General features: G+C 38.2%; 1 protein-coding gene across 5 annotated transcripts; it reads left to right on the plus strand.

Moving 5' to 3' along the window:
* Positions 1 to 48: 48 nt before the first annotated feature.
* Positions 49 to 20,045, plus strand: LUC7L3 (LUC7 like 3 pre-mRNA splicing factor). 5 transcript variants are annotated; one of them, XM_076354046.1, is made up of 13 exons: positions 50 to 240; positions 7,040 to 7,106; positions 8,124 to 8,163; positions 8,396 to 8,540; positions 9,833 to 9,907; positions 9,996 to 10,100; positions 11,211 to 11,372; positions 11,857 to 12,140; positions 12,691 to 12,851; positions 17,827 to 17,967; positions 18,073 to 18,178; positions 18,595 to 18,660; positions 19,516 to 20,045. In XM_076354046.1, the coding sequence occupies exons 1-12, from the start codon at positions 142 to 144 to the stop codon at positions 18,617 to 18,619; spliced, it is 1,410 nt and encodes a 469-aa protein (XP_076210161.1). In that variant the 5' UTR covers positions 50 to 141; the 3' UTR covers positions 18,620 to 18,660; positions 19,516 to 20,045. The 5 variants fall into 5 exon arrangements, with proteins under 5 accessions (XP_076210159.1, XP_076210161.1, XP_076210160.1 ...); XM_076354045.1 differs by having other exon boundaries at positions 18,595 to 20,045; XM_076354047.1 differs by lacking the exon at positions 18,595 to 18,660.
* Positions 20,046 to 20,442: the final 397 nt, after the last annotated feature.

Genomic DNA, 20,442 nt, shown 5'->3' on the forward strand with positions numbered 1-20,442 from the left:
GTGCATTGTGGGCAGGGCGAGGAGCCGCGCCGCCATTTTGTCTCTGTCACTCTCGGCGGCGGCGCGGTCGGTCGGGGAGGAGAGGCGGCGGCGGAGCCGGCGGCGGTGTTTGGCGAGGGGGGATTCGGCCAGGAGGACACGATGATATCGGCCGCCCAGCTCCTAGATGAGCTTATGGGCCGGGACAGAAACCTGGCCCCGGATGAGAAGCGCAGCAACGTGCGGTGGGACCATGAGAGCGTGAGTGAAGCGGAGCCGCCTCTCCCCTCCCTCCCTCCCTCTTTCCCATCCCCCTCGCAGGGCCGGGGTTTTGTCGTAGCGACACGGGCCGCGGGTGCGGGCCTGCAGCTTCTCCCGGCCCGGGGACAGCAGCGGGGGGGAAGGGATGAGGTGCCGGCCATGGAGGGGTTCCCCGGGCTTTGTCGGGGGTGCGGGCCGGGCCCTTCGTGCGGAGCCTGAGGCTGTGGGGCTCCTGCATGGCGGCCGCGGGGCGGGCTAGGCCCGGGCCGTTGCGCGGGAACCTCGCTGAGCCTTAAGACGAGGAGGAGGAACCGAGTGGCCGGGAGGGAGGGGGATCCCGCCATAGCAAGGCTGTGCGAGAGGGCTTGCGCTGTTGTTTGGGCCGCTGGGAGGAGAGAGGCCTTGTGTTTGGGTTTCGGCGCAAGGAGGGAGAGGATGTGTTCGCCCTGGCGTATTTTCCAGGGAGTGTCGATAGACGGGAGTAGGGGGGTTCCGAGAGGCCTTTGGTGGCTGAGATCTCCCGTGGGGAAAAAGAAAAATAACGTGTTTTGGGGCGGGGATTGTGGAATTCTGCTTTTCTGAGCAGAAGCCTGCTGGCTTGCACGAAGGGAGATGAGAACGGATGTTGGTAGTTTGGAAGGCAAGTGTCTCTGGATCTCTTTCTGAGTGTGGTATTGGGGAAGGAAACAGAAGGGTACAGGCGTACTGACTTAACTATCTGGAGGTTGTAGCATAAGGAAGAACCGTAAGACTTTTGAAACTGAGGATTCTGCTAAGAAAAGCTTGATTCCTTCCATAGTTTCTCAGTCAAAGGAGTTCCGCAGCTCCTGGGGGGGGGCTAACCTAAGCAGTACTATTGTTTAGTAGTACTTAAGTATTTTTTGTTAATGTGGCGATTCATTAATTTTCTGCAATAAATAGCTCAAACAAGACTTTTCAAATTATTATTATTGTTGTTGTTATTTATTATTATTATTATTAATAATAATAATAATAATAATAATAATTTGGAGTGGGGTTTCTTCCCAGGTATGGTCGAGCTTGAATGAATGATGACTTTTAGTGACATCCATCATAGTCGTATTGTATACAAAGTTCCTATAGCTGCTTTTTTGGGAGAGATGAATACTCTGCTGAAATACTCCCCCCCCTCCCCCCCTCCTTTATGGTATATTTTTTGAGTTACGGTATATGTTAAAAGAAAATGTCACAGTTACAATAGTTTATTTAGTGCCTGTGTGATAGGAATTTCTGTGGTTTAAGCTGCAAAAAGCATTTAGCTCCTCCCCCCTTAGCATTTACTTAGGATGTTGTTAAATTGGGAGGAGGGAGAAATGTTTGCTTTTGGCTGTTCTAAATTGCATCTGAATCACAGAGGTGGGAATTTCATGCTTTCAAACAAGAGTTATGTTGTTTTAAAGATGGCTAGTACATGTTTTAATTTGTCTTGGAGTGCATCATATAAAGACAAATAGATTTTGCAAGTGCAAGGAACTTCCCTTCCCCCCCCCCCTTGAAAAATACTGCTATATAGGTAAGCTGTGCACATGAGAAGGAAATTGTGAGTTCAGGAAGTTTTCATTACTTTTTTAATGTCTTTCTAGACATTCTCTTATTAACCAAATAGCATTATTCAGTTAGGTGTTTGGTTACATATTATCTTTTGATTCTGAACTCAAAATAAGGAGGAGTTGTTCAGATTTGGAAATACAAAGTAAATGGCTTGAGCCATGTTGGTCCAGGTAGAATAGATAAGGGGATTGTTTTGGTTTATTTTTTAAGGTGAGAAAGATTTTTTTTTTCCTCCCCCCCCCCCTTCTCTTTAATCGAGTTCAGATGACTTTCTTCATCTTCAAATGAGCAGATTTTTCAATTTTAGACTGAAGAGATTGACTATAACCATAGGAAGCTGTCTCTAAGCTGTTGTTCAATTTTGTTGTTTCAGAAACGGGGCCTTGTCTATTCTTCCCAGTCCTCCTCTGACAATTTAGAAAGTGGAGAGCTGTCCTGTGTCTGAGGCCGGTGGGAAATTCGCAGGCTTAGGGTTGAGCCTTCAGTCTTGCAGGAACTACTGCTGTTTGCTCTGCTCCTGCTTTTGTTTATGAAGTTTATAGGACCATAATTAAATGCAACCTCTCCGAAAGAAATGTTTTCATAGATTCCTATAGCCAACTGACAAGTTCATAAAAAAAATTCACCGCTGTTAAAACATGTGCTTCAGTTTGACTTCCTGCATCACCTAAAGATTGAATTTGCAATGCTGACGTGTATTAAAAGACAGGAAATGCAGATAAGGTTCAATTAGTAACATTAATTCACCTGCTTCACTGCTGTTTTGCTTTTCAGATGAAATACAACTGCTAATGTCATTTCTTGTAAAATTAGGCATATATCAACATGTAGCCTTTTCAATGTAAGCATGTTGTACTCATACCAGACTTCAGGATTTTGTGTCACATTTCATCAGTTTTAGATATGGAAGGTTATCAAAACAAGCTCATTGCTATTTTCTTTATTGTTTGTAAATTGCATCTAGGTAGATATCAAAAACTATACGGAAGGTGCAATGAAATACAAGCTAGGAGTATGTTGTTTTGAAGGTGTGGAAGCAGAGTGTGTGACAGCTGAGCATTTATTTGCAGTTCTAATGAAACATGTTGGTCATGTATTGTAGAGCCTTTTGTAGAGCTTAAGTTCTTACTTTAAAACTTTGACATGATTAAAGCCTTTAATCTTAAAAAAATTGAAATCCCAGTTGCTGTATATTTCAGTGTTGCAGCATGTCCTTAGATGATCAATTCTAGTTTTGGCATAAAGGCTTTCTGTTTTGTATGCAGGAGGAAATTATTAGTATTAGTTTAGTCTTTCTGCTTACTGTCATATCTGTAGACAAAGTATATTTCTGGAACACTAACTTACTGATGCATGCATTCTTGCTTTAATATGCCACCTATACAAAACAAATTCATGTGGAAACAGTGATTGCCTAAGAGTTCTGAGGCCGTTCTGTAGCACAAGAAAGCCCAACATTGACTACCCATGCTTCGTATAAGGCTTTGAGATTGTGATGGTTCCTTCAAGGTGAATTCAGTGTTTTCAGAAGGTAGGGAGGGGTGGAGAGCTGTTATGGACAAGTGACTGTGAGCAGTTATCTCTGATAGGAATGCGGTTTCTCAAAATGTAGGTTCTGTGTTTAACTTATGATTTGATGGTATTAGCTATTTATGATGTGTTACACTTTTATTTTTTTAATGACAAAGACCTAAATTGGTTTGCATCTAGATGGAATCTCAGAACTTAATCCTCCAGGGGACGAGGGGTGGAAGACGCTAAGTGTTACTTGTTTTGGAAGAATATTAGTAATGGAAGGTTATCTCTTAAGAGTGGGGTTTGGGAGAAGGGCTTATGTTTGTTTGGTTTTGGGTGGGTGGGTGTTGCTCACAAAATGTCCGATGCATGTGAACTTTAATGGTTTCAAAGGACTCATCTATATGAAGGATTTTACTGGTTTTTGGTGTGTAAGCCACAACCTGCTGGATTTTATTCTCAGCCTTTTTACTAGGAATTGTCTGCCTAAAGGAATTTGCTTACAAAATTGTTTATTACAGTTATACTGATACTTCTCCATCAGTAAATAATTTCTTGCAGAAGAGGAACGTGTTAATGTTGAAGTATTAATGATCTAGAGCTGTCAGTAGTTCCTTTACGTAGGAAAGCTTTGAATTGGTTCACAAACTCTGGAAGAGCTAGCCATTCTTGCTGTCAGCTTAGTCAACTTTGAGGTGAAGGATACTACTTTCCCACCTCCAAGAGATTTCAAGGATTAGTGAATTTGAGATGAAGAAGTGGAAAGTTTCAAGTGTCTATCTGTATTTGTTCTAGTGTCTTACCGAAATGTGAGACCCTAAGGGTTTTGAGACACAAGCTATGGCTAATCCTGCTGCAGTAGGTTGACAGTAACATTCCTCTCTGTTACACCTTCTTGGTAGTGGAGTCATCAGAATTATTTCGCAAAAAGGAGTAAGTGCTTGTTACCTGCATAGGTAAATATCCATACTAAACTGCCCATTGCTCTGTTTCTGCAAATATGGAATGTATTTCCATATTACTTTTGACTTGTGCTAAGTGCAGCAGTCTGATAAGCCACGGGTGAGTAATGCCATTTGAAGCTTACCACCTCTGTTTCAGTCCTTTAATGGCTCTGTGATGCTTCAGCCATTTCTTGGCCCTTTCTATTCTTACTCATCATTGATTGTTTGAGACCGACTGTAAGTGCAGCTGACTGGCATCTACAGCTTGTCAAGGCAGATGTACCATACCCTGAAGCTCAGCCAGAATGATACCTTTCAAGATAGCTGCAAGATTCTCTCAAGTTATGTTTTTTTGTTGAAGCAAAATCAGTTGAAGAGCATAATGAAATACATATGAGAGGGAGAAAATTGCTGCAGACACTAGTCTGAATCAGTCTAAGTATTTCTCTGCAGGCTGCCTCTTAGGAGAGCACGTCAATGAATTCACTAGGTGCCATAGCATCCAGAGGCAGTTAGGAGAAAATTACTGCAACTTTTCAGTGTGTGTGGCTTTAGTTGTTGGATTTTTAAAATACATAAATAATTAATACAATGTGTGACACATGTTTAAGCTGCATATTTTAGTATTGGTCACTACAGTTTTTGGCTGTAACCATCAGCTCCTAAGAGGAGGCTTTTCCTAGCAGTGCTGCTTCATAAAATCATTTTAACTATTTCTGGTGTGGGTTTTTTTTCTTTTCATCATACTTCTGCCTCTAATAACTTTTCCTTTGCTCCTTTCGTTGCTTCTTATTTCAAAACTGTTACAGGCCGGTTTGCATAATTTTTGAGCTTATAGAAGATGTTCTACAACTCTTTTTACAGCATAATATGGTCAGACCATTACTATTGTGCTCTCTATGTCTTAGGAAATTGTCTAATCCATCCCTGAAATTTTTTTGGGGAAGTGCCTTTTTGCTGACCCTAATACCTAGACATGAGGCTCAGAAAATGGAGGAGAAAGAGAATGTAGAGAGAAATTCTATTTCTATTGACTAGTACAGGTGTTCATCCCAGAAACTGCTCCCTTGAAACAACTTGATATTAAAACAAGGGATATTGCAGCTTTCAGAGAAGAGACCAGATTGTGAAACCAGATTTTGTCCAGTAACTTTCTCCTTGCTTCCTGAGAAGAAAAAAAATTGTGATTTTGTATGGTGTTTTCTCAACTGTTCTTGATAAATTGCTTCAGATAGGTGCCACAGCGTCGTAACCTGGATCACAGGAGAAGTATTCAAATTCCATAATAAAAGAGATTTTTTGTTTTGTTTTTTTTGTGTCCATGGCTTGTTAGTAGAAAGCATGATTGTTTTTCTGTGTAATCTGTAAAGCAGTCAGTCCAGTTTTAACTTCCGTAGTCTGATTTGCAGTCTGGCAGTTAGCATGGAAAAGTAAATCAGACTGACCTAATTTGATCAACCGGTGTCACCTCATTTCAGTGAGGTGTTGGTGTGGGGTCCATTTTGGGTCTTTGTCCTCACCCTCATTTGTTAAAATACTTCAAAATGTATCTTAGGAAATAATATGTCACAAATCTTTGTCTACAGTATATGTGAGAGTATTAGAACTGGGTTGTAATAGGCAGTAGCAATTATTAGATTTGCCAAATGTTAGAAACTGGTGTAACATAAAAGAGATGTTAGAAGAATGTCCAGGCTAGTTTTGGATTGACAATTAATAGCAATCGTGTCTAGGGGAAGGGTCTATTGAAGAATTAATTATTTAAGATTGCTTATGAAGTTAGGGGTGAAAGTATTTCTGATTTTCTCTTTTTGGCTGTTCTGATAGATAGACAGACAGGAGATATTTCTTTGTATGAACTTCAAGAACTGACCAACTTGACTAGCTAAGCCCATGCTCATGGGTGAATAATCTTTTTAACAAAAGCTGGTTTTATCCCATCATATGTTAAGTATTTACTGGCTAGGCTACCAGGTTGTTTTTTTCCTAACTTCCTGGTGGTATTTTTCTGTTATCAAAAAGAACCTGACTTGCTAATGTAAAAATAGGCTATGTAGAAACAAAACAAACCCTTTTTTGGTTGGCAGGAAGCCAGGTTAAAATGAATGTCTTCTGTGTCTGCCTTAAGAGGTATACAATGTCTCTTTGCATATCATTCTTAAAGTAGGGATTTTTAAAAGCATTGGAATGGGGAAGCTTTTGGATAGTCATCGTGTGTGTTCTTAAGTCTTTCAATTGACATCAGAATCCTTGAGGCAGTACCTTATGCTTGAATGCTGATGGCTCCTCTTCTCCAAGCCAGTAGCATTGAAGAAATGGAGGCTGAACACACAATTGTTACAGGCAAACTAAGAGGAACTTGCTTTCATGCTTCCACGGCAGACATTTTCACACTTAAGGAATTTCACAGTAACTTTTTTTAATAGTCCAATCTGATTTAATTCCTTTGGAAGTATCAAATACTATATTGTATTTACAAATAGATGACACTTTCCTGTAATCTTAAATATTTAGCAGTAAAATTAAGGAATACCATTATTGCAATGGAAGGTAAGAATTTTGGTGTTTTGTCATTAAGATGCACCTTGTAGCACTTACTGCTACCAAGTAACACAAAGATAGAGGGTGTACCTGTGTAAAATTTTCCGAAATTGTGCAGTGAACAAAGGGGATTTTTACACTGTATTTTAGAAAATAGAAGCTATTGCCTAAAATTGCTAATTAATGAGGAAAAAAATGATGCCTGTTTCTTTCTTCTCCTCTGTCAGGTTTGTAAATACTACCTTTGTGGCTTTTGCCCAGCTGAATTATTTACAAATACCCGTTCTGATTTAGGTAAGTCTGTAAGTCTTGTAACTTTTAATCACTTATATGTAATTACAATTAAACTTTTGTTTGCAAACTACATTTTTATTGTTTAATGCTCTGTCAAAACACTTTGAAAATAGACTTTTTTATTTTTAAAGGATTGCCAGTGATATATGTTAAGAGCAATATTTATTCCAGATCCTACTTCCTCTAAGTGAAAAAACTTTATTTTTTAATTTTTTTCTTACAGTGTAAGCTAAATTATTGGGTGTGGGGTGGTTTTCTCCTCCTGAAGTGCTGACTTCTAGTTTGGTTTATTCTACCTGGGCAGGGTTTTAACTTACTTTTGTGTGAGTATAGGTTTTTGAGCTTCTTTATGTTAGAGACTCATTTACTGTAATAGTTATTACTGAAGGCCATCTCTAAATTACTAGTAGCTTTCAAGCGATGGTATGTGGACAACAAGTAGTTTGGAGACGGTAACTAGGAAAAACAGGCTTCTTTCTTAGCATTAATTTCCAAGTCCATTGAAGAGTTTGACAGGCTGGGGAAGGTGGGGAATTTTAACATGACTACCTTCATGAACTCAGGCCGCATACCTCCTAATTTTACTCTGAAGATCAACATTTTAAGTAGCCAGTTTTTATTACAAAGAACATTGTCTGGAGCTTAGAAAGTGCTTGGTTAAATTACCTTTCATATGTAATTTTCCCCTTTTTTTTTTTTAAAGGCCCCAGGTGTTTAAGGTATTATTTTGTTTGTGTAGTTTTACTGATGTAGAACTTGATCTGGAAATTCTATTTTATATGAAGACTTTATATGTCATTCAGAATCTCCTTTGATTTTATAATTACTAAACCATATTGGCATTCTTTTTCTTTAATGTGTCTTTCAAACTCCAAGCAAAGGAAGCAGAAAGGCAGGCATAAAAGTCCCTGGGAAGTGTTTATAGCTCTGTTCTGTCATGGTGCACAAACAAATGCTGATGGAGTGTGAATACAGCATTCAAAAATGCAAGCTTAAACTTTTGTGTGGTCTTTTCAGGTCCTTGTGAAAAAATTCATGATGAAAATCTACGTAAACAGTAAGTATGTTGGTTGATATGTTAATGCAAATAGAGTTTCTAGTATGCTTGAAATTGCCTAAAAGCAACCCAAGCATGAGAAACTAATTGCTTTTTGATTTATGTAAACATTTATTTAAATGTATAATATTCTCTTACCTTGAGCAAGAATTTATAACATTGCAGGTTTTATTATTTATTTTTCATATATTATGGAGTGACATGAGCTTTCATTTTTAAAATATTTTGCCAGATACGAGAAGAGCTCTCGTTTTATGAAAGTGGGCTATGAAAGAGACTTCTTACGCTATTTACAAAGCTTACTGGCAGAGGTAGAACGCAGGATTCGAAGAGGCCATGCTCGTTTGGCACTGTCACAGAATCAACAGTCTTCTGGGGTGAGTCTGGAAGAATCATTTGGGCAATTTTTCCTCTAGATAGCGTCTTTATGTTCTCTTTACCTTGTCTCTTTGGGTAAAAGATACTGTTTTCCAGAAGATTCCCATTAAATAAGTCTCTTCATCTGTTAGCCAGCAGACTGCATCTAGCCCTAATGGACAAGCCAAGTGGCTCCACAGTCAGCAAGAGTCCCTCTCTGTTCTCCCTGTCTCGGTTTCCTCAGAATCAGTATCTGTTCTCTGCCCTGGAACATTAATCCTATCAAGTGTTGTCTTTACCCTCTTAAACTCAGTTTACCTTCTCTCCCTTAGTGGCATATTCCTCCTTCCCTCCACTAGTAAGCTATATCATGGTGATAGTACTGAAGTAGGCAAGCACTGGGTCTTTCAGCAGCTGATGGAGCTAAATCCCCCTGTCAGCTGCCCCCCTTAGGCAGTAGCCTTTTTTTGCTCCAGCACCACCATTGGCAGGCGGTGATGGAATCACGGAAGTTTGAGAAAGAAATACTTCTGTGCAACTTTCTCAGTTCCAAGCTGCATACTGGACAGCTGTTAATGAAAGGCTTCAACTGACTGGGAGAAAAATTTTACATGTTTGCTCCACTTGTTTTTTCTTGTCCCCTGATTGATTTGGAGCAGCAACTGTGGCCTGTGCTCTGAGAGTTTTCTGACTGCTAGGGTAGCCTTGTTCCTTTTTGCTGCCCCGGTTAATTGTTCTGTGCAAAGTCCAGTTGCTTCAGAAGGGGCTGTGGACAGTATCTTCAGTCAAGAGAGCTTATTAGCTGTGGAGTAGAGCAAAGGTTGTGGGGGAGGCAGATGTAAGTCTATTCCGGCAGCCTACAGAGAGGACACTACTACTAAGTACATTCTGGATGAAGTGACATTCTTTTTGCATTTATGCTCAGAAGTTAAATTTCAGAGCCCACAGAACTTCTAAGTCATTCTTGAGTGTCTGCAAAGATACATAATAGCTGCATGGCAGTTTCAGGGTTTAAATTTAGGACTTTGAATTCAGATGTCATACCTTTTATGGGCCAGGGCCTTCAACGGTTTTGTTGATTTAGGAGGAATTAGTGTGACCAGAACTTGCTTCACTCAGCAAAAGTGGAGAAAGCTGTGTTGAGGAGTGTTTTATGTTAGACTAGACTATTATTAGTAGGTCTTCATGGGAGAAGAGGCAGGAGAAGGTTATTCCTGAAGTGTCTCTGGAATATGAGAAGACATACATTCGTGTGTGTTAAAGTTATTTTAACTAAAACAAAACAAAAAAACCCACTTGTACTGTTTGGCAGGGAGCGGGACCTACCGGTAAAAATGAAGAGAAGATTCAGGTGTTAACTGACAAAATTGATGTACTTCTACAACAGGTGAGGTTTTTTTACCCCCTGTAAGAGAGATCTCTTGCTTTTGTTACTTGATTAAAAATTATAGTTGAATTTTTTTGTTGTGCTTTAGATTGAAGAACTAGGTTCAGAAGGGAAAGTGGAAGAGGCACAAGGAATGATGAAACTTGTTGAACAGCTGAAGGAAGAGAGAGAATTGCTGAGATCTACAACTTCAGTAAGTAATGTGTTTGTAGTTCTGTCAAACTTATTTCAAAATTTGGTGCAACAGTACGTTCTTAATAACCTTGTCCTTACACTGAAGGCATGCAAGTTCTGTGCAGAATTTATTAGACAATAACATGACATTTAAATGTGTTAATCCAGTGTGTTGATTTAGCATGCTACCTTGAGACGGGGTTTCATGCACACAAATTATGAAGTTATTTACACGGCAGTCCTGGAGGTGAGCTTGCATCTTACTCTAGTTCAGGTCTCAATTAAACTTTGCCGTGTAGCCTCTGCAATATTATTTCACTGAATTAACAATCTGACTGTGTTACGTAAAGCCCTTGTGTTAGGGCTGTGACTAGAGACAGGCATCTGACTTACAGAGCTACAGAAGCCAAAGGTAATGTGTTAAGTAGCAAGTTCCTGTCAACAAAAAGGAGCTTATGTTTAAACATTGTATTTTGGTGTTTAATAATATGCTTAAATTGTGATTCCTGTTTTATTTTTTTAAAGTTCTTAAATGTTGCAGGACAGTTTGTGTCCATACTATATGATTCATGAACACTGCGCAGCAATAATCACTTGGGTTTATGTTGAAATTCCAGTGTATTTCTCATATGTCTGTTGAAACAGTAAACTAATTTCACCACCATTCTTTTAAGTAGCAGCCCAGTGTTCCTTTTTGTATTTCTTCATGAGCCTTTTCATTCCTTGAGACATACTCCGTGGTTATTCTGCAGCTCCAGACATTTCAGTTGATGCCAAAGAAACCATCTTAAGAGAAAACTGACTTTTATTTTCCTTAATCCCAAGATAGCAAGGAAGCTGCAGATATGGCTATATACATATTACTCCCTTGCAGTGAGGAATAAGGTTTGTTTTGTGTGTTTTCTAATTGAGTCTTTCCTTGTGACTTACGTGGAACGGGCGTACGTAGCCTATTTTTGCCCTGTTCATCCTAGTAGGTGCAGTGCTCCGAAGACAAAGCATGCAGTTACGATTTTCAGCTTTCACTAGTGCCTAGGATTTGACAAGAGTAACAGTAAAGTTCTAAACCTCTTTGCTGGCTTCTAGCTAAAACTCTTCTTTTGCTTTATCGAATGTTTTTCTTTTGCAGACAATTGAGAGCTTTGCAGCCCAAGAAAAGCAAATGGAAGTTTGTGAAGTTTGTGGAGCCTTTTTAATTGTAGGAGATGCACAGTCCAGGGTAGATGACCACTTGATGGGAAAGCAGCACATGGGTTATGCCAAAATAAAAGCTACTGTAGAAGATTTAAAAGTAAGCATCTCTTCAGTTATTAAACATAAAAAATTGCTTGGAGGCTTCCTATGGTAAAAAAAAGGCTGTCCAGTGGACTTCCTCAAGTGGGTGAAATACTCCAAAGATGGTATATAAAAATTAAATGGAATCCTACTACACGTGTAGTGTTGTGCTTGCACTGACATTCTTTGCCGTATGTGATTACACTAGATATAAGCAAAGATGTAAATTCAGGTGGGAATTTTTTGTGGCCTTTGTAAAGAACTGTAGTGTGGCCTCTGTTCTTGTGAGAATGACAAGCAAAAGAGTTCTGCAAGACAAAGGATTTCCATTTCAGGGATTTTAGAAAGCGCTTCTACGTAGGCCGTCCTTTGTTTGGGGAAAAAAAACCCTGAAATATTTTAAAAGCTTAAGCTTCTACATCCTCAGAATGTATAAACTAAGTTATATTGAATGATTTATCTTGATTAATCTTCATTTCTTTGTGTGAATTTTTTTTAAGGAAAAGTTACGAAAAAGAACAGAGGAACCTGACCGTGATGACAGGTTAAAAAAAGAGAAACAAGAACGAGAGGAGAGAGAGAAAGAGAGGGAACGGGAAAGAGAAGAGCGGGAAAGGAAGAGACGACGTGAGGAAGAAGAAAAGGAAAAAGAGAGGGCTCGTGATAGAGAGAGACGTAAAAGGAGTCGTTCACGGAGTAGACATTCAAGCAGAACATCTGACAGAAGATGCAGCCGTTCACGAGACCACAAAAGATCAAGAAGCAGAGAAAGAAGGCGAAGCAGGTATGTGTGTGTGTATGCATAAGTATTTTCATGTAACTTTCCAAAATGTAAAAATCTTGTGGTGACTTGATCTGTCAGCCTGGGTCACATCACTGATTCGTTAGCTTCACTGTTCTTATCTCTTAAGTGAAGACATACTTTACTGGTTCTAAGGATAAGCAAGTCTTGCTGCATGTTCACTGTCTTCTCTCTTCACTTTTGGAAGTAGATAACACCATTGTGGTGGAAGTGGTCTTATGAGGGAGCTTTGAGTAGACAAATGCTCCCAAAGAACAGGGTCTTGTTTTTTCCTTAAGTTGGTCTTTAATTCATAGTAGTGGATATGTTTAAGCTGTGCGGTTGAATGTTTGAGTAAATGAAGAAGGCAATATGAAGCCAGGTCTTACCTACTGAGAAATATTTATATACAGTATGCTAAGGCTTGGTTTAAATATTTGTTTTCTGCAAATAATCAATGTATTAGAAAGTGCTACTGTTTTACTATTATATCTTCTGAGTTAGAAAATACCAGCTGACATTTACATTTTTGACATTTTCTCTGAATGTTAAGGAGTCGTGACCGAAGAAGAAGCAGAAGTCATGATAGATCAGAAAGAAAACATAGGTCTCGCAGTAGGGACAGGAGACGATCAAAAAGCCGGGATCGGAAATCCTACAAGCACAGAAGCAAAAGCAGAGAGAGAGAACAAGACAGGAAGTCAAAAGAAAAAGGTATGTTTGTGTGAAGACTGAGTTCATATAGTTCTGAAACTTAATCTTTCCCTAAAGTCTCAAACGCTCTTAGTCTTTCAGTGAGTGACTGAAAGTTCTTCTTAGCATCAAATCAGGTCTGGTTTTATAAGCTGGATATGTTGCTGTTAACCAATTTGAAGCGTTTTGTTCGTTCCAGTTACCGTTAATGCACGTGCGTGCATACATACACCCCAGTGTCCACCTCTTACCTGTTACAGTAGTTATTAAAAGCTTGCCACTTTGTCTGCAAATGAAGTGTGTGAGGATTTTGATGTATTTTAAGACCTGTTTACTGTTTGCCTTTAGAAAAACATACGCCTGTAATCAGATTTTCATAAGAGTGAATATCTTCTCCTACTGTTAGCAGATATTTCTGTAATTACCCTTTGCTGGTACATGTTTTGTGGGAGATTGATAGCTGGTTTTTCACCTGTACTGTCTATTGCTTCTCTACACTATCATGTTTCCTTTATTTTCCTTTAACAGTGCTTTTAAGTGGTTTGTTTTTCTAATCTATGAATGCAGTCCAAGACAAATCTTGCAGAATTTCTGTAATGCTCTAAATTACAATTTCATGCCCTCTCCCCAATCTCCTGCTCTTCCCCCCATCCTTCCCCCTTAGTTTTTTGTTGGTTTGTTTTTTTTGGTTTGTTTTTTTTTTTAAATTAAGTGAGATTTGCTTTGTCAGTATTCAGGTGAGTCTCAAAGGAATGCTGTATTAGTCCTTGGAACGCTTTTATAGCAGTACATGCCATGTACAACAGCATTGATGGTGACTCACTGTTTCATCAAAGGCTGGTGTTCAGAAGCTTTCACAGATTCACATTCTGTGAAAAGATACTAATTCACTGTTATTGCTAAATTTCCCCCTTTAAAAGTCTTTTGAAACTTCTGGAGGAATGTAATACTAACTTCTGGCTTAAACGACTGGCTCTGTTAGGGTGCTGACTGATGTCCAGTCTGAAACAGCCACCCCACTTCATTATTAGAGCTGACCGTCAGTGACGGAGGAGACAATTCTGTTATGTTTCTAAGGTACTTTTGAGGTTCTCTGGAATGAAAGGTGCTATGTGCATGTTTCTGGATTGCACAGGCCTGTTTGCCCTACCCTTTTCCATATTTATCCAGCGGATTAGTTCCCAAAATGTTGGTAATGCTTCGTGTATTTTTCTTGCCTGACTTCCTTGGACTGTTTTAATTTTTCTGGTTTATATTACAGTGCATCTTTAGTATTGCTTCTTCTCTCATTTTGTTTTGCCCTTTATAAGCAAGTGGTTTTTAGCTGCTTGCTCATTGGCAGTGGAACTGATGCGTAGTGTTTAAACTCAGATTCAGCACTGTAGCCTATGTCCTTTTGTTTCTTTATTCCTACCTGATATTGTGCCTTTTTTGCCTACTTTATGAACAGATTTCTGGTACTTAGTCAAGAATGTCCTATTCAGTATTCTGTGTGTATCTATGCATATAAATAACTGTGTTCTTATTTATTCAAATTTGGTCTGGTTTTGAGCTTAATGGCTGTTCAGTTCTTTCCTTAATCCTTAAATAGAGGAGCTAGTGAACTTTCTTCAGCATCTCAATATTTTTAGTTCTAACTTGACTGATTTCCTTGCTGGCCATTTTATTTGCTGCTTGCTACTTTCTTCCTCCAGAAATGAGAACAGTGAGGTGGTGCTATGAACTGTGATGAAAATTCCACCTGGGAAAATCAATTGCTTTTCTGACTATGTAATCATAACATTTGTAGAAACACAAATAGGCCTTAGAGCAGGACTGTAATGCTGAAGAAGTTTGTGTTCCCTTTGTTGGGAAAATCTTTAATAAAAAAAGGAGGGGAAAAAAGGAAAAAAACCCAAACGAATAGTATTTAACAAGCAAGCATTGAATTACTATGATGAAACTGTAAACACCATTACATCCTCATGTTTGCAATGTGTCATTGTAGGTAGTTAAGTAGACAGCTTTAGAGGTTCATATATCTGAACCATGTGGCTGGCTACCTGCTCTACATGACTTCTTTTTGTGCAAACAGTAGAAGTTAAGACTTAACATATTACATTTACTGCTCCATTAGTAATATTGGCTTCAGAATCTAGTTGTCTTTATATTCATTCACCATTGGTCTGCAATTATAGAAGTAAGCAGCAAAGGCCTGGCTGTAACTACTCATGGTAGTGCCTTTCATCTTGAAATCTCAAACAGCTTTATAAACATGAATCTTAACAGGAAAAAAGCAAGGCACAGTTGCCCAAGACTTGCCTATTGTTACACATTAAATTAGTGCCATACTTTGAAAATTTGGAAGTCCTGGCTTCTTGTTCACTAAAATACTGTGGAATACAGCGACCTTTAAGATTGTAAGAAAAAAGTATATGTAAAAATGGAGACAATTTCTGACTCAGGTTTCAGGAGTACATTTGCTAAAGGAGGGAGCCTGCCAGCCATAAACACCAGCTGAGCATTAGCTTAATATAAACCAGCAGAACGCAACTACTGTTCAAGTAAACTAACTTCAAAGTAGGTGGAATAAATAGGGTTGGTTGGTTTTTTTTTTTTTTAAGAAAAGGAAAACATCTGTTCTGCAAGTACCTTCATTTTATGAGGGGTTTATACTGGAACATGCCTCCAGAGCACTTTAACTTGGCTCTTTAGCTTCCTTGATCTGGATTCATATATAAAAATAACTGTATTTGTGATTGTGTTTTCATGTTAGTGATTAAACCTCAGCAGATACTGTCAGAACACCCAAACCCTCAGTAACACTGGATATTATGTTTGATTTTTGCATTCTTTGAACAGTAAAACCATTCACATTATCTTGGTAAGAATTCTCACAAAATAAATCTCAGTTGCCCACACGAACTCAATCAGACAAATGTGCATGTGTTGAATCAGGAAGCAAAGTCAATATTACATGATGATACCTAATAGATCACAGCTGAAATAATATACGCAGTTTCAACAGCAAACTAATTGTATGTGCTTTTAAAGAAAGAAATCTTACTGATTGAAAATACAGTGGAGGAACTTAACTGCTTGCAGATACTCCAGGAGTTGAAAGAAGTTCAGTTATTGGACTATTTGTTGAATACACTTTCTCAGTTCTGCTTGGCAAACTGGAGGTTTGCTATGGTAAAACTATTTTATTATTAAAGTTTTTAGAAGAGTTTCATCTCTCATACCACAGTTTAATAGTAGGTTTTTAACCTTAAGCAAAATTATCCTTCCCGACCAAATTCAAGAAACAAACAAGACAGAACAAAACCCTGCACACTGCACATCCATAGGGCTATTAAGATCTACCATATCTACATAGGACAGAAGATAAGATTATTGGACTGACTACTAGTCCTCTGCGGGGAAACAAGACTACTATTCCTCAGTGGATCTACGTGTGCATCGGAGATACCTATAAGACACAAAAAGAAGACTTTTTAACAAGGTTAGTTAGAGTGCAATCTACCTGCGGAGTTGCAAAACCGAGGGCAGACAGATACAAAATTACTAGTTCTTCAGTTAGCTTTTTGACATCGCTGGGTGCTTTCTCCAAGCACCGTGCACTGGATGTGCTGCTTCAGATGAAACCTCAGTAGCAGTGTTCATTAGGCAGTTGTCCTCATTTCTGTGGGGGGGCTTTACCCCTCCCTTTGGTGGTCTGTTTTAAAACAAAGAAGTTGGGATGTTGCTTCTCTTTTAAAGCTTAATTTCTACTTTGTCTTCTGAAATACAAAAGTGTGTTATGCCAGTCTAGGTCATAACATTATTTAAAATAGCTTTTTCAGAGTGTTCAATCTGTGTTGGGGATATATATATATATACTTATATTATTTATTTTAATTGCCCGGATAGCAGGGAATAATCAGAAAAAAAGAGCATGAATGTTGTTCTGTATGATGACATCCGAGAGGTTGGTTTTTCAGATTTTTTTTTTTTTTCTCTCTGAAGTGTCTTTACTGATCAAAGGTTTACTATTATGGTGTAAAATAATACATAAAGAATTGATGTTTTTATTAAATTTGCAAATACTGAATTTACGGATGAGGCACGCAGCTCTAATACTGAATGTTTTTCTTCCCATGGAAATATTTTTACTTCTGGCTTCCTTCCTTCTTTGAATATTATTGAGGAAAAGATGAGTTTTTCAGCAGTGTAGCAAACTCTTCAGCTTTCCAATTCGTGATGGAATTGTGGGGTCCTTCCATCTTGCTGTTCCTTTGCCTTTGGAAAATAGTGCTTTTTATAGATCTTCCAAACTGTCTCCCCAAGCCTTTTTAATGAGTGGATTATAAATGACTGCTGTTTTTATAAAATTGAGAATTAATAATGCTGACAAGCATGCTGCTTCTGTGACATACTGTACAGTAAAGTTAATTTTGATTGTCACTGTGATCCCCACCTTCAAAGCTAGCGGTCCTTAATATTGTTTGTTTCCCCGAGTATTTGATTGTTTGGGGTTGCTAGTTTTTTTAATTGGCAAGTATTGATTTATTTGATGCACTGATGCATTGTCGCATCACTCTTTTTTCTGCTTCTCTTTTCAAGAACCATATTTAATGAGAATTGTAAAACCAAAGGCGGCCATACACATCATAAATTAAAACTTGGGGACAAAGAGTCCCACGATAAGTAAGGAAGCCATGCATCATAATTACACATTTGCCTAACTTCTTGACTACCTCTTTACCCCCAATTTTCAACAGACAGCTGAGTAGCTGCCTCTGTTAGGAGGTCTGTCCTTTCTCCTCTTTTCCCCACCCTGTACTGTCCCCTTTGACCTTTTTTTGTACCCTCTCCATTCCAGCATGGTAGTCTGAAGCCTATTTCTGTAACTTTTTGAGTATTACTGTTACTGCTATAGAAAGTAATTGTCCCATTTTGTATGCAATATATATCTCACATGTGCAATGTTTGTTTTTACTTTGAAATCCATGGTCAATGTCTTCTTTCATGGCAGAAAAGAGGGGATCTGATGATAAAAAAAGTAGTATGAAGTCCAGTAGTCGAGAAAAACAGAGTGAAGACACAAATACAGACTCGAAGGAGAGTGATACTAAGAATGAGGTCAATGGGACCAGTGAAGACATTAAATCTGAAGGTGACACTCAGTCCAATTAAAACTGATCTGATATGACCTCAGATCAGACAGAGGTAAGTGCATTATTTCAAACTTTGATTAGGGCTTTTTGTTACTGTTTAACAGTGCAGCGTAAGTATGCACAGATGAAGATGGAACTAAGCCAAGTAAGAAGACATACTAAAGCACCTTCTGAAGGAAAAGACAGTGTAGTCCTGCAAAACATTTTGAGGTACATTGTTTTGTCTCAGCTATTTTGTAGCAGACTCGTGCCCCCATTAGTGTGCCTCTTTGGGACATATTTGTAATATAGCCACCATAGAAAAATTAATTATCCTTTTTTATTTTTAGGGATTTTGTTATCGTTTTTTTTAAAAAAAGTTGAACTGTTTTTGTATTTAAGTCCATATTGTGTTGGTACATCAGCAGAAACTTTTGCTTTAATACTTAATATTTGAGGCACATGTTGGACTACTTTGTTTTCATATAAACTGCTAGTATTTCTTTGTCAAGGATGTTTCTAGTTTTTTTGCTTTATTGCCTTGCATTCTAATGCAGTTTGTTCTGTAACTCGAGAGCCAGTAGCATTGGATTGATGGAAGTGTAGGGTTTATGAATTATTGCAGCTGACTACCATACCTCACACAGCGTTGGTGTTGTGAGCGGCCCATGAAAAGCCAAATTAAAAATCAAGGATTCAGTCAAACTAAGCAGGTACTCATGCCAGGTACTCCTTTCTCTACCCACATCCATGTTTGAATGCTGTTGCCTGTAATCTTTAAGCTTACTGTTGTGTTTTTGATTTTCAAGATAGTGAAAAGGACTTTTTGTGTATTGTGTGAATACTGTAAATCTGATGTTAACAGAATGGAATTTTCTTTCAACTGTATGTAGGGATGCAGTGCTGCCCAGAATTAGATATCTTTAAAGAGTTTAAAATGCAATAAACACTACATAATAATCGCCTTGTTACTTTCAATGCAATTCAAGTCTTTAAGAGGTATGTGTTTAATATTTCCTACTGTGTAGGAGAATTTGCAGTCAGCCATAGTACAGAGAAGTGGAATGGCTGATAACAGACTTCTAAGGCAAATGTAAATACAAAGGCAGATGCCACCAAATGATTACAATGTTCATGGCAAGAATGTATGCTGAAAAACTGTTTGTTGGAAATGAAACAGCTAAACAATAGGAAATACAAATACTGTATTGAAAGGCAAACGAAGTTTTTTCCCCGCTCTTGACATAGCTTTCTTACTCTTACAGAAGGTCTTTAGTTGTATTCCTGAAATAAGGAACTAACAATGGAGAGTACAGCTGATAAATGAGCTTCTTGCAACATAATTTGTTACTGTAGTTTCATTATTTATGCTAGGAATTCTTAAACACTTAATGTTGATTATTAAACCATTAATGCTACATTATTGCTTCTAAAGCCAGTCATGTTCAATGTTGACATTTTTGTAGAGTTAAGATGACAGCTAACAACTGGGCCAATATATAGGAATGGTAAACTAAATGCTCTTAATGCTGTCTAATTGTCTGTTTTCCCAAAATTTTGCATTATAGGACTACTACATGAAGAGTCTGCGAAGACAGCGGAAGACAGCTTAAACTGAAGATCTGCTTTAAAATGAGGTGAAAGAAAGCTGTAGTGGCGTAGAAAAATATAAAGTTGAGTTAGAAATTTTTTTTTTTATAAAATTTAATTCAGGACTGGTGTTTCCTCCCAGAGTTCAGAAAGATGTGTTGATAATAGCACATATGCTACTGAGAATATAAGTCCTGTATCCTTTTTTTCTTTAAGACTTTTTAAGATAAGAAACCAACATAACCTGAACACATGGCTTGCTCAGTGTTTAATTGCAAGTTTTCATTCTTGGACTTTAAAAACACAAAAATAAATGTTTAGTATTTGTGTGAATCGAACTAAAATGAATCCCATTTTTACAACTAAGCTATTCCTAGCTTCTTGATATACGAGAAATGGAAATAAAGTATCTTTGAATTTCTGTTACAAATTTGATTGTCTCTGTCATTGAACGTTTAATATTAAATAAGTTTCTTTCCTAATAAATCTACTCATGTCTTCAAGCTTAGTCCATTAATTTGGATGCTTAGTTATTCTGTGGTGTTTGTGCGTTTGGGTTTTTTTGGTGCCATCAGTTAGTATTTCATTTCAAGCTTACTTTTTCAGCGGTTGGATTCTGTGTCCCCTAAAAAGTGCAGCTTATGCTGCAGTTGGGTAAGAAATTACAGAAATCTCGCAATAAAAATGTAGGTCTTAAGCCCTTATAAAGCAGTTAGACTTTTACAGCATTATCAGAAAGATGCCACTGCTGAGATTGGCCTTCAGACTGCCTTGATTTGCATTGTGGTATCAGTTTGGAATATTAATTAACAACTGTATGCAGTTGGTAAGCGTGCACCGTCTGCATTTAGAACAGATACAAGGGAAAAGAGACGTGCCTTATGCTTTCTTGTGAAGCTGTAGTG

This window comes from Aptenodytes patagonicus, chromosome 16, assembly GCF_965638725.1.
Source record: "Aptenodytes patagonicus chromosome 16, bAptPat1.pri.cur, whole genome shotgun sequence".
Classification (NCBI taxonomy): domain Eukaryota; kingdom Metazoa; phylum Chordata; class Aves; order Sphenisciformes; family Spheniscidae; genus Aptenodytes; species Aptenodytes patagonicus.